At 42.4% G+C, this 13452-nt stretch overlaps 1 protein-coding gene across 1 annotated transcript; it reads right to left on the bottom strand.

Moving 5' to 3' along the window:
• Window positions 1-410: 410 nt before the first annotated feature.
• Window positions 411-6749, bottom strand: LOC136541511 (disease resistance protein Pik-2-like). Its single transcript, XM_066533440.1, has 2 exons — window positions 5834-6749; window positions 411-3177 (listed from the first exon to the last, which is right to left on the bottom strand). The coding sequence occupies exons 1-2, from the start codon at window positions 6685-6687 to the stop codon at window positions 1161-1163; spliced, it is 2871 nt and encodes a 956-aa protein (XP_066389537.1). The 5' UTR covers window positions 6688-6749; the 3' UTR covers window positions 411-1160.
• Window positions 6750-13452: the final 6703 nt, after the last annotated feature.

The raw sequence follows: 13452 nt of genomic DNA, 5'->3' as shown, positions 1-13452 counted from the left end.
TTGAACCACGGGATAAATCTTATGTCTTGCGTGCTTCATCTTGATTATACTTGCTGTTTACTTTGTTGCTAGCTGTTGTTAGGGTTTAGTTGCTCGATTTACATTTGTGTGAAGTTTCTATGGTATCCAGTCTTCGAACTGGATCTTGAAGTTATATTGCCGGAATAAGTAGCTAGTGGGGTCAGGTTCATATCTGTTAAATCTCAACTGCGTTAGATTAATTTCTGCAGAGCGGCAGTGCCGCCCTGTAAGGCCGGCAGTGCCGCCCTCTGTTCTAACAGAGTTTTGAGTTAAATTTTTATAGGCCTATTTACCACCCCCTCTAGGCCTTCTTTGTCTTCCTGTAGATCCTACACTACCGATGCCAGGGAGAACAAGGTTGTAGCTGCATGTTAGCTCCTGCGCTCTCGGGACTACGGTCCGTGGAGATGTCGCACTCCTGTTAGGCGACTTTGTGGCTTGGAGTTGTTGTTGATTGGGCTGCGACCTGCCCTGCATGCGCTTTCGACATCGGTAGCAAAACACCAGAAAGTACACCCGCCTTCACAACAAGCGAAAGTAGAGCGCTGTCCAAAAATGAACTAAGAGACCAGAAAAACCAACCTTCCGCCATCCTTTGGTCATCAAGCAGAGGACAGAGGAGGCCCCTCGTTCTGGACCTTTGGCTTGGTGGTGCGCGGGACGAGGGCAGAGACACAGAGAGACATAACCATAGGGGGATGGTCCCTTGCGCTACAGCATGGTAGTCGTTCGTTCCGACGCAAAGCCGCCAAGCCAAGTGCCAACTGCCGAATTAGGCGGGATAGGCACTACCGTGGGTGCGGCAGGCGTCAGCAGGAAGGGGGACTGAGATTTGGGAAGCAGGGCTCTGGTAGTCCGGTCCCTTAATTCGCACTACGGGAGGTACCTACAGACATCAAGTAGCGCATGTAATGTCCAACACAATCACAAGTCTGTGGAAGGCTCACCTGAAATCACAAGTGCACAACAGTGTACACACAAACTAGTACGTTTTCCATAAAGACAAGGGAACTCTTTTTTTTTGGAAGACTACATAACATTAGGAGGAAAAGCAGCAGTACTATAAAGGGTACAAAAGAGACATGGCCAGAGAACCAGCTTTGATGTTCTCAACAGTAGTAATTAAGACGATACAACAATCACAAATATTTAACTGCAATTTGGAATTGGTTGGACCTCGAGCGCCTATCATTCTCGGCCTTCATCTGCTCAAGTACTGTGTCGATTGGTGCATGATCTAGACACTGGAGCTTAACCTTTTTTAGGTTGGTCAAGTGTTCAATGCCAACGATGCTCCTCTCCGCCACGTGTCTGGACCTGCCGTCAAAGCGAAGTTCAAGCATCTCAAGCATTTCCATCGATTCTTCCTCAAACCGAATAACTTTGGGTAGATAACCTCCAAGTAACAGGTCCCTGAGCACTGGAAATTTGTGGCTGGTGCATGCAGCCAGCTCATCACCCCTATAGCAGTCCCAATCCATGTACAATGTCTTCAGGTTGGGCAGCATACATAGGACGCCAAAGAGCTTATCATCAGTAAGGGTTGTATTCAGTGTGGTAAAACTAACAAGATGTGTGAGTGACCCGATCCAGCTAGGCAATCCATTGGCAATGTCACCTCTGATCCAAAGCTTTTGGAGGAGTCGTGGCGGTGTTGGTAGGTGATGGAGAAAGTTTAGTATCTTGCCACCATCATTACTACTTCCATGTCGTCCGATACTGAGCCGCCGTAGGGAGTGCATCTTACTTGTGGACAGAGCAAGTTCTTTGAGAGCCTCCTCATCAATGGCCTTGTTGATGTCGATGGATAAGTCTAACTCTTCTAGTTCCTCAAGTTCACCTACCTCTTGGGCAACTTTAGAGTCATTCCCAAGAGATACCCCATGCAGCACATGTAGAGCCTTCATTTTGTTTATTCCTCTAGGCATAGTCCACATAGTATCCCAAAGATTCTCCTTGCTGGAGAACCGTATGTACTCGAGTTTCTCTAGCTTTGTGACAGTTTTTGGTAGTCCAGTAAGGAGTGTTCTCCCTAAATCAAGTGTCTGTAAATGCTTTAGATTCCCGATCTGCCTAGGCATCTTGCTTATGTTTGTGGCCCTCAAGCTTAGGAACCTAAGTAGGTACAGATTGCAGGCGTACCTTACATGCTTGTTTGTTACTCCCTCACAGTCTTCTAGGTCAAGCACCCTTAAGAGGACGAAGTTGCCTAGCGTTTTTAGGAGCTTGTGTTGCCCATGGAGCTTGAACATGCTCAGTGATCGAACATGTTGTATGTTCAAATTATCCTCGCCTCGGCGGCCTTCAACATTTCTCTTTGCTATAGAATCTACACTATCTACGTCAGCATGGATGGAGAGGCGACGGATCTTGTCATACAACATCCCCTTATACTGCCCTCCATGCAGGCTAAGAAAGTTAGCTTCCAAGGACTTGGACACCATGACCTCAAGAAGCATGTCATGCACCCTGTATGTTTGCTCCGCCCAGGCATAACCACCCACATGGCCTGCTTCTTCAATCATGTTCCTACTCAAGAGTTCGTCCAAGTAAGACTCTGCAACCTCCCACATAGTCAACCCCCGCTTTTGATGAACCAATCCTTCAGCCATCCATCTGTTCAATAGTCGGACCTTTCTGATCACATAGTCCTCAGGAAAAATGCTAAAGTACATCATGCAACCCTTGAGCTCATGTGGGAGGTGATTGTAGCTAAGTGTGACTATATGCTTCATCCCCTCAAGGGTAGGGTGGATCTCCATTTGAGAACCAAGCGATTTGCAGACTCTATCCCACTTATCTTTGCCTCCTGGTGATTTGTACCCTACCAAAACACTAGCAATGCTGATAATGGCCAATGGCAGCCCACCGCATTTTTTCAAGATGTCGTTCATTACATCTTCAAACTCCTTGGGGTAAGCGACATGCAGGGAGCCAAACACTCTACTGACGAACAACTTCTTGGAATCTTCAAGCTTAAGGGGTTCCATTTTATGAATGCAAAGGCCACTAAAACTAGCAGGACTGCATGCATTGGCCACTGTTTCTATCCGAGTGGTCAAAATGATTCTACTGCCCTTGTTGTTCTCTGGTAGCTTGGATTGGATTGCCTCCCATGCTCGCACACTCCAAACATCGTCAATCACTATGAGGTACCTGGTTTAAGCATATGTAATATAGTTAGTTTAGCCATATATCCAGAAGGCAATTTATGACCCCTCATGTGCCAAATGTATGAAAATATTTATGTGCAGTCTCTTTATTCTAGCAGAAAAAGGTTACAAGAGTGGGAAGTGCAATTATTATTATTTCTTATACTAGTCTATCAACTCATGCTCTATACATATTAGAAGAGTGGGAAGTGTTAGAAATTCATAGATAAGTTTAGGCCGCATCTATTCAGACTACTTGCATTTTTCCTCTCTAATTCTTAGTGTTTATATAGATATTTTCTTATCTTTCCCTAGTTGTGATAGAATTTAGTTTCCAATTATACTTACTATATACTTTTTAATACCCATTCATTGTTTTCCACATTCACTACTATAGAAAAGATTTTGCGAGACAGTGCCATTTTATTATCTGAGGCGGGCGGGCTGGATGGTCGCCTCTGTTAATAGGTGGCAGGGCCACCGCCCGAGCACCTGCCTCTCAGTTAATGCTCAACAGAGGCGAGCAGCATTAAGCATCTGCCTCTGTTAATCCATTAACTGAAGCGGGTAACTTAAGACGTCTTTCTCCGTTAATCGTTTATTTTCGGAGGCGATCGTTTCTTTTTGGAGGCGGTCGTTCTAAGGGTCCGCCTCCGTAAATCGATTTACGGAGACGGGTGCCCTAAGATGTATGCCTCGATTAATGATTGCAACAAAAAATAATTCATAACTTTTTCATATGAACTCGGATGCAGACAAACTTTATATCAAAATTGTAGCTCTCGACGAGATCTGTGACTTTATAGTTGAATTTTTTTTAATTGAAACTGTTTAGGGTCCCAAAATATTGTTGTAAATACATAGATTTTGAAATTTAAAATTATCAAACGATCTTGGATGTTGACATGGTCTATACAAAAGTTAAAGTTCTCAATAGAATCTACAACTTTGTAGTTGAAAAGTTTTTAATTTGAAGATATTTAGAGTCCCAAATACGTGTTCGAATGTTATAGATTTTGAAATTTAAAATTTTGAATTCCTAAACGATCTCAAATGTTCACATAGTTAATACCAAAGTTCTAGTGGCCGACCCAATCTACATGTTTGATATTGACAAGTTTATGTTTTAAAGTCATCTAGAGTCTCAAATATGTGTTTTTGAAATTCACATGTTTTGAGACTCAATTTTTAAAAAATTTCAAATTATCTCTGATGGAGATACATCCCACACCAAAGTTGTAGTACTTAACAAGATTTAAAACTTTGTAGTTAAACGTTTTTCCATTTGAGTTCATTTAGTAGCCAAAGTATTCAATATAAGATTACAAAATATTGATATAAAATAATAACATATTATATATAGACATGAATTAGTGTGTGGTTTGAGATGTGGTAGTGTTGAGCGCCAAGTTATGGGTTTAACTCTCCAAAGTTGCAAGTTTTTTGGTTTTTTGGATTTTCTGGAGAAATTTAACGGAGGTCCTTTAATTGATTCCGCCTGAGGTGGGCAAAGCAACCGCCTCTGTTAATCTGCATTAATGGAGGCGCTTGATTGGAAGCGGTTGCAATGCCCGTCTCCGTTAATCGATTCCGCCCGCCTCTACCAAGTTTTCTATAGTAGTTATTGCCACACGTCTCTATGTGTGTTTGACATATACTTAGCTAAAGCCTTAGTTTCAACTAATATGCTTGTCCTAGAAATAGATATGTGACCATTATTTCTTATACAAATATGTATACAAGGTCGTGTTTGTCACGACTTCAACTCCTTGCTATAGTGCACGGAGAAACCAGAGCTGGTGAAGCAAAAATATACGGTTTTTAGTTTATTTTGGTAAGAAAGATACAATAACTTTTTGCTACACGGCCCAAGGAGGAGCTAGAGCCAAGCCGGCCAGAGCTCCACCAAATGGACCTTGGTGCGAATGGTGACTGACATCATGATTGTATTACTTAAGTCAGAGGTGGATACTGTATAAGCACATATATTAGTACTTTGGTATTTTATAAATGATAGATGTAGGTAGATGCAAATTTAGACAATTACTTTATGTTATTTTTCATAACGTGGACTAGAGGTCCCCCCATGTAAAAGCCTACGGCTCTGACCGTTGGGGAGGTGACTTTAGTCTCGGGCCTAAATATGGCCGAGACTAAAGCCAAAAACCGATCCAAACCAAAAGTTTAATCTCTACTAGTGTAACGACATTGCTATAGGTTACTTTAGGTTATTTACAACAATGGTTGGGCCGGTGATTTAAATGCAAATTTATGAGTCTATACTTTCATAGTGGCATAGATGCATGATTAGTTAGGATGAAGATTAAGGGCTTGCCTTATATTATTTTCACAATGTCATATGTGGTAATTAGAAAAACAGAATAGATCCAATAGTGACAATCATTAGAACTACCATGGTCCGTGGGAAGTCACTTTTATCATTAGATAGTGTAAATTGGAAGCTCCTTTAATTTAGAGGCGCACGTAACAAAAACTACGTGTTTCCTCCGTTCCAAATTATAAATCGTTTTAATTTTTTTGGTACATGTCATAGTAAAATAGATGAACCAAAAAATCAAAGTGACTTATAATTTAAAACGAAGGGAGTATCTGGAAAGCCATAACATCCTATAATTTGGAGCAGAGGAGTACAGTAGTACCTTTTGTCCACGAGAAGCTCCTTGAGTGTTTTGGCTAGCCCGTTGTCATCCAGGTCGTCGATTGCACCCAGGGCAGCCTCTTCCTTGATGCCCCTGTCGTCAGCTGTTTCGGGCTTGACGACCTGCCGAAGAAGGTTTGTGAGCAACACCTTGAGGTCCCTGCTCGGCTCGAACGCCTGAGACACGGACACCATCCCCTGCCACGGGAACTCCGCTTCTAGCCGCCGGCACACCTCCATGGCCAGCGTCGTCTTGCCAAGGCCGCCGAACCCCACGATGGAGAAAACGGCCTTGCGTTCACCCTCGTCGCCAACCGGCGCCTTCAGCCGTGCAGCCAGTTTATCAGCCTGCTCCGCGATGCCGACCAGTCGGTGGCGGCGGTCGGCGTCGTTAGCTGGAGCGGACACTGTCATGGGGGCGGGTAGCAGAGGAGGGGAGCGGCGCAGCGCGTAACGGTTGACGCCAAACCGCGCCTGGCGCTCGCTGATGGCGAGGGTGCGGGCGCGAAGGGCTCTGATCTCACAGGCGAGGCGGCGGCGAGACGGGAGCGTCCCCAGCAGGCGTCCCAGCCAGGCGTGCACGCCGTCGGTGGGCCGGGACGTGATGCGCAGGGTGTAAAGGTCGATGCAGTCCTCCGCGTCGTAGGCAACCTCGCCCAGCTGCCTCATGCACACATGGAGGAAGCGGTCCACGGCCCCATCCTCTGCCTCGGACTGCATGATGAGGAGGGCGTTGATGGCGTCCAGCTCGTCCCGCAGCTCAGCGACGTCGCCGCCGACGCCACGGAGCTGCTGGTACTCTGAACTCAGCAGCTGCCCGGCGTTGCTCAGCAATGTTTGCGCCGCGCCCTCCATAACGCTCTCTCGCTTGCCGTGTAATGTAACAAGAAGAGAGAAGAAGCGCTCAGCAGAGCCGCAGTGTGCCACACAACTGTCGGTTGAGTTGGGGTTGGGGAGAGATTTATGCTGCTGGTCGGCTGGTCTGGACTCTGTCCCAGAGTTCGACGCCACCGAGGGGGTTGTGTTTAGTCAGCGATTTCAAAATTTTATGTGTCGGAAGAATGTTGGGAGGGATTTTTAATACTAATAAAAAAATAAATTATAGAATCCATCAGGAAACTGCAAAACGAATCTAATGATACTAATTAATCGGTTATTAGCACATGTAGGTTACTGTAGCACTTAAGGTTTTTCATGGACTAATTAGGCTTAAAAGATTCGTCTCACGATTTTGTCGAGAACTGTACAATTAGTTTTTTTTTATCTATATTTAATACTCTATGCAGGTGTCCAAACATACTCTTTTAGGGTAGGAGGAAAAAAAAATTGAAAACTAGATAAGGCCTAACCAAGAAACGGGGGCGAACTTCGCAAGACAGACCGCGTTGGCGTGGCGTGTTCGTCCCCGCATGGCGGCCGCGACTGGGGAAGGTGCCTCTATAGCATAATAAATGCACGAGTTTCATTGAACTTTGCGAGGTTGGAACTTGCTGGTCAGGTTCATTTCAGCTTTTTTTCCTCGGAGACCAAGGTTGCGTTTAGTTCGCGATTTTTGGAAATTTTGCTATTTTAGTATTTTCGTTTTTATTTGGCAACTAGTGTTAAATCATGGACTAATTAGGCTCAAAACGTTTGTCTCGTGATTTCCAACCAAACTGTGTAATTAGTTTTTTTCGTCTATATTTAATGCTACATGCACGTATCGCAAGATTCAATATAATAGCTACTGTAGCACTTTTTAAAAAACTTTTTGGAAGCTAAAAACGGCGAAAGGTCATTACACACGGTAGGTATCTTGGAAAGCGAGGACCATCTTCCTGCCTAGCGCGTTTTTTTTTTTTTTGAGAAGTACCATGGCCCATTGGTCATTTGACTTGCCGTGTGCGCGTGCGGCTCACGCGGGGCGGTGGGACACCAGAACGCGAACACTCGAACAGAACGTAGCGTGTGCGGTGAAATTGGTTATTTATACAATCACATAATGCGTGCTGACGTTTACATAACAGCCCAAATAGGAACAGGAAACATCACACCATTGGATATTTAGACACATGAAGTATTAAATATAAACTAAAAAATAATTAATTGCATAGATTGCGACTAATTTGTAAGACAAATTTTTAAGCCTAATTAGTTTATGATTTGATAATGTAGTGCTGCAGTAAACATATATTAATGATAGATTAATTAGGCTTAATAAATTCGTCTCGCGGATTACTGAGGACTTTTATAATTTATTTTATTATTACTATCCGAACACTTTCATATGACACCACATATGACATCCGATGTGGAATTCCTAAACTTTACTTCCTGGATTTAAACACCACCTAAGTCTCGATCCATTCATCGGCTCTCTTTTACCTTCTCTCTTGATAGCAAGTATACAATGGTGCAGAGGCAAATGACTTGTTGCTTACTGGTTCGCAGGGTTGTCGGACCGATTCTCAGAATCCTGTCAGTAAGCCAACCAGCCTCCTCAGTCTTCATATCGTCGTCCTTTTCAGTTTTGTTTTGCTAGTTATCCTGATTCTCCCGTAAACAAACAAAACAGGTGATCCGATGGAGCACAGTTCTAGCAAGTAATCCGTCAGTCCTGCACACAGGCCGAGCAATACAACCTACTCCCTCTGTCCCAGTTTATTTATCGTTTCCAGTTTTCGTGCCACAAGTTTAACTCGATTTGTAGAAAATACGTACAACATTTGTATCTCCAAATAAATTTATTAAAAAACTAGATTCAAAAATCTTTCCAATGATACTAATTATGTACCATAAATATTAATATTTTTTAATATATATTTTATCAAAGTTGTTTCTCGGGAAGCGAAAGCGACAGATATTCTGGGACGGAGGGAGTACGCGTTACCGGCAGCATTTTCGCTTGTTCGATAAGCCGCTTGTGCTGATTTGTACGGCTGATTTGTTGTGAGAGAAAAACACTGTACCACGACTAATAAGCCCCGGCTGAAACAAACAAACAAATAAACATGTCTCTGATGTCCTCCATAGGCAGGATCTGTTTTTCTAAAAACTGAAAACAGCTGACGCCTCTGCGACTGAGCGCAAACAAGCTCTCACAAAAAGTTTTCTACTTTTCTAGGTAATCCATTGAGCTAGAAAATAATCATAGAAAAGTCTACTGTTTGCTTCTCAATCCATTCTTGCGGGAACGGAAAATATTCAAAGCAACGACCTCAAATGCTCTGCACACCAAGCGAATTGTTTTCCTTGTGTCTTCATGCTGCAGTAGTGTCTAGAATCGTATCCAGTAAGCTCCTGTGAAAGTAGCCAGCATGAATTAAAGAAGTATATCATTTTTTCTCAAAAGCGAATCATTGTGAGTGCACCAAATTGCACAAAAGAGAGCCGCCACTCCAGGAAGATCTCTTTTCTTTGCTTACTCTCTGTGCCGATTCCCAAGAACGTGAGTTATGGTTTTCTTTGCTTAGGCTGTGTTTCTCAAAAAGTTTTTAAAAAAGTGTTACAGTAGTCATCACATCGAATCTTGCGATACGTGCATGGAGCATTAAATGTAGACGAAAAAAACTAATTGCATAATTTGGTTGGAAAATGGCGAGACGAACGTTTTGAGCCTAATTAGTCCATGATTGAACACTAATTGCCAAATAAAAACGAAATTGCTACAGTAGCTAAATTTCCAAATTTCGCAAACTAAACACAGCTTTACTCTCTGTGCCGATTCCCAAGAACGTGAGTTATGGATCTTTGTGGAGTTATATATATATATATATATGAAAGCTTGCTCCGTAAAAATGAACTAGGCTTTCCTGTGTTTAATCCCTACCTCTCTTTAAGCTCGTTTATATGGGGCGATGTCTCTATGCTATGGACCCTAGAGGAGAAACCTCTGCGTGTGTTGTTCTCTGTTAGCCCTGGTAGCGGCGTTTGTAGAGAACCATATTTGCGCATATAAGTGTTTCCTTCGGGTGGAACTGTCTGGGGAGACAATAGAGCCCACACAGGGTTCTCTACAAATGCCACTACTAGGGCTAACACGAGAACAACACACGTAGATGTTTCTCCTCTAAGGTCCCTAGCATAGAGACATCGCCCATATGAACGAGCTTAAAGGAAGACATGGATTAAAACAAAAAAGCTTAATTCATTTCCACAGAGCAAGCTTACATATGGTTTTCCCTTTCGGGAAACCCCAAGCACTTAGCACAAACCTTAGCACAAACATTAGCACTTAGCGTAATCGTGTAACAGTGCTATCGGAGCCTAGTTATTAGATTTTGAATTTGAGGGATTTACTATAATCTGTTGAGGATTGAAAAGTTACATTATTTAAATTTAGAAGTTAATACATGAAAGACAGCCAATACTAAAGAGAATATAAATATAAGGTGCGGACTAAATAGCTCTGAAGAACATACTTGGCATACCTCTCACGGACAGATAAACTTAATAGCTGATTTGATACATAACTTTTACATATCTTGGGGAAAGAGGCAAGACGATCTAGAACTAAAATTTGACAGACTACACAAGGAACATAAGCATCTTGAAGAGCAATATTCAGCTACCAATAATAAATTAGAATTAGCATTACAGACTTTAGAAGAAAGTAAAGTTTTCCAGGAAGAATCAACCAAAATAGTGATTATATTAAAAATGAGTTAACTTATCTATATAAGAAGATTGATCATATTAATATTGTTGAGCATAACAAAGAAATTGTGTTATCATCAGTAGGAATAGTTAAGTCTACCAGATCTTTAAACTCAGAAAAATGGAAGTATCTGAGAGCATCTCTAGAAGAGACAAGTCACTCCAGCTAGTAAATAGAGACATAAGACCTCTAGGTTTTATAGATAAACTGAAGAGAGGATGTGATGATATTGAAACTTTAGAAGAAATGATAGACGTAGAAAGATATCAGAAGGATACTTTAAGAAAAATAAGGCCTCAACAAATATATCAAATGGGTTGGTTTGAAAATAAAAATGGATTATATAGAATATCTAGAGAAGTAGAATTAAGTGTATTCACAGAACCTGTTTAGTTAATAATTGTTAGCAAATAATTTGAGAATGCTTTAAAATATTCAGGGTATAAATATATATATCAGGGAACATATATCATTGGAATTAAAGGAATGACAAGGAAAAATTAGGAACCAAGGTTTTAATAACTTTATTAGATAAAAGATGGGACTCAATAAACAAAGTAGCATTGGGATTTTTAGAAGGTGATATGAATGAAAACATGCTAATAACATATATGAGTCCCATCTTTTATCATCTTTTAGAAGGTGATATGAATGAAAACATGTTAATAAACAAAGCAGCATTAGGATTTTTAGAAGTTTACTTCCTATCACATTGGATGTTTGAACACATGCATGGAGTATTAAATATAAACTAAAAAATAACTAATTGCACAGATTGCGACTAAATTGCAAGACGAATTTTTTAAGCCTAATTAGTTTATGATTTGACAATGTAGTGCTGCAGTAAATATGTGCTAATGATAGATTAATTAGGCTTAATAAATTTGTCTCGCGGATTACTGAGGACTTTTATAATTTGTTTTATTATTAATATCCGAACACTCCCATGTGAAACCCCATGTGACACCTGATGTGGAATCCCTAAACTTTACTCCCTGGATTTAAACACCACCTAAGTCTCGATCCATTCATCGTCTCTCTTTTACCTTCTCTCTTGATAGTAAGTATACAATGGTGCAGAGCAAATGACTTGTTGCTTACTGGTTCCACTACTAGAAAACAGATCTTTCATCCCGTCTCTATTTTTGCCTTTAGTCTCGGTATTTTTATGTTTGGGACTAAAGGGACTATTAGTCCCGGTTGTATCCTCAAACAAGGATACAAAGTTCCTGCCCCAAGTGTGTGGCGACGGCAGGCAACAATTAGTCCCGGTTATAGCCCAGAGCCGGGACTAAAGGTTACCCTTTAGTCCCGGCTGGACCCTTCAACCGGGAATAAATCTTTACTCCCAGCTTGAGGCTCCAGCAGGGACCTGGCTCTGGGCTATAACCGGGATAAAATTTTTCTTGATAAAATAATATAGTCGCACTAGACAAAAAAATGGGGCAGCCAGGCATTGAACCCACGACCTCATAGCCAAGGTCCAAACCGCAGCGCACTAGCTAGCCATCTGAACTAAGTCACTTTCTCGACAAGAAAGCACCCAAACATTTATTTAATAAGAGAAAAGACCCTTTAATTGATTATATTCTTTTGTTAACTATACTTTGAATTTTCTGGTCCATGTGCTTTTTAGTGCCTGATTGATCTCATAATTTTTATCAGGGTTTCAAATGCCCAGTGTGAAGCCACCACCAAGTTCGAGATTTTTCTGAATTGGTTTGGTAATTTTTTCACTTTAATTGAATTTCCACACGACTTCACCGATTAATTATACATTGAACTGAGTCCACCCCGAAAAGATCCGGAATGGTGCCAAACTTTGCCAAATGGTCTCTTGTGCCCTAGGAGACAAATATTTGTGGAGGTTGATGCAAAATTTCGTCTCACGCGGCACAAAGAAAAATGTAATAATAAAAATAATTATAAAAAAACCTAAGATCTTGTGTGGGGGCCATATTTTGGGTGTAAATGACTGTCAAAAAAATTTTAAGCCATTTCGACATAGGCGGAGTCGACGTGCTTCACAGAGGTATATAGAACCTTTCGTCGAACCATATCTATACACCTAGATTCTCTGGGATTCTGAGGTCCATGTGCTTTCTAGTGCCGGATTAGGCTGAAACTTTTTCTCAAGACTTCAAATGCCCTGTGTGTAGCCACCACCAAGTTTGAGATTTTTCTGAGGTGGTTTGGTACTTTTTTTAATTTAATTGAATTTTCACGCGAATTCACCGATTAATTATACATTGAACTGGGTCCACCCCCTAAATGATCCGGAATGGTGCCAAACTTTGCCAAATGGTCTATTGTGCCCTAGGAGACAAATATTTGTGGAGGTTGATGCAAAATTATATTGTTTTCAATATGTAATTCACCGTATTTCGTCTCACGCGGCACAAAGAAAAATGTAATAATAAAAATAATTATCAGAAAAACCTAAGATCTTGTGTGGGTCCATATTTTGGGTGTAAATGACTTCGAAAAAAATTTCAAGCCATTTCGACATAGGCGGAGTCGATGTGCTTCACAGAGGTATATAGAACCTTTCGTCGAACCCTATCTATACACCTAGGTTCTCTGAGACTCTGAAGTCCATTTGCTTTCCAGTGCGTCCCCAGAGCTCCGCCACAGCCGATTCGCCTCCCCGGCCACCCCCGACGCTGTCTTCCTTACCGGAGGGCACCCCGAGGCTCACCGGAGTAGCCCCGACTCCGCGCCCCTCACCGAGGAGCCCTCGGCCGCCCCCGACACCGCGCATGCGCCACGCCGCCGCCGATTTCGCCTTCCCGGCCACCCCCGACACCGCCTTCCTCATAGGAGGGCACCCCGACGCCCGCCCACCTCGCCGGAGTAGCCCCGACGCCGCGCGCGCGCCACGCCACCGCCGATTTCGCTTTCCCGGGCCACCCCGACCCGACGTCGCGCCTTCTTCCTCACCGAAGGGCATCCCGACGCCCACCCACACCTCGTCGGAGTAGCCC

The sequence above is a fragment of the Miscanthus floridulus genome, chromosome 3 (assembly GCF_019320115.1).
Source record: "Miscanthus floridulus cultivar M001 chromosome 3, ASM1932011v1, whole genome shotgun sequence".
NCBI lineage: Eukaryota > Viridiplantae > Streptophyta > Magnoliopsida > Poales > Poaceae > Miscanthus > Miscanthus floridulus.
This window is presented reverse-complemented; position numbering and strand designations above follow the sequence as displayed.

Bases quoted from the DNA above. Each gene is read 5' to 3' on its own strand.
- LOC136541511 (XM_066533440.1), bottom strand. From the start codon at position 6,687: ATGGAGGGCGCGGCGCAAACATTGCTGAGCAACGCCGGGCAGCTGCTG. The intron at 3,178-5,833 runs GTACTACTGTAC...TGCTTAAACCAG, and splicing joins GAGCTTCTCGTGGACAAAAG to GTACCTCATAGTGATTGACG.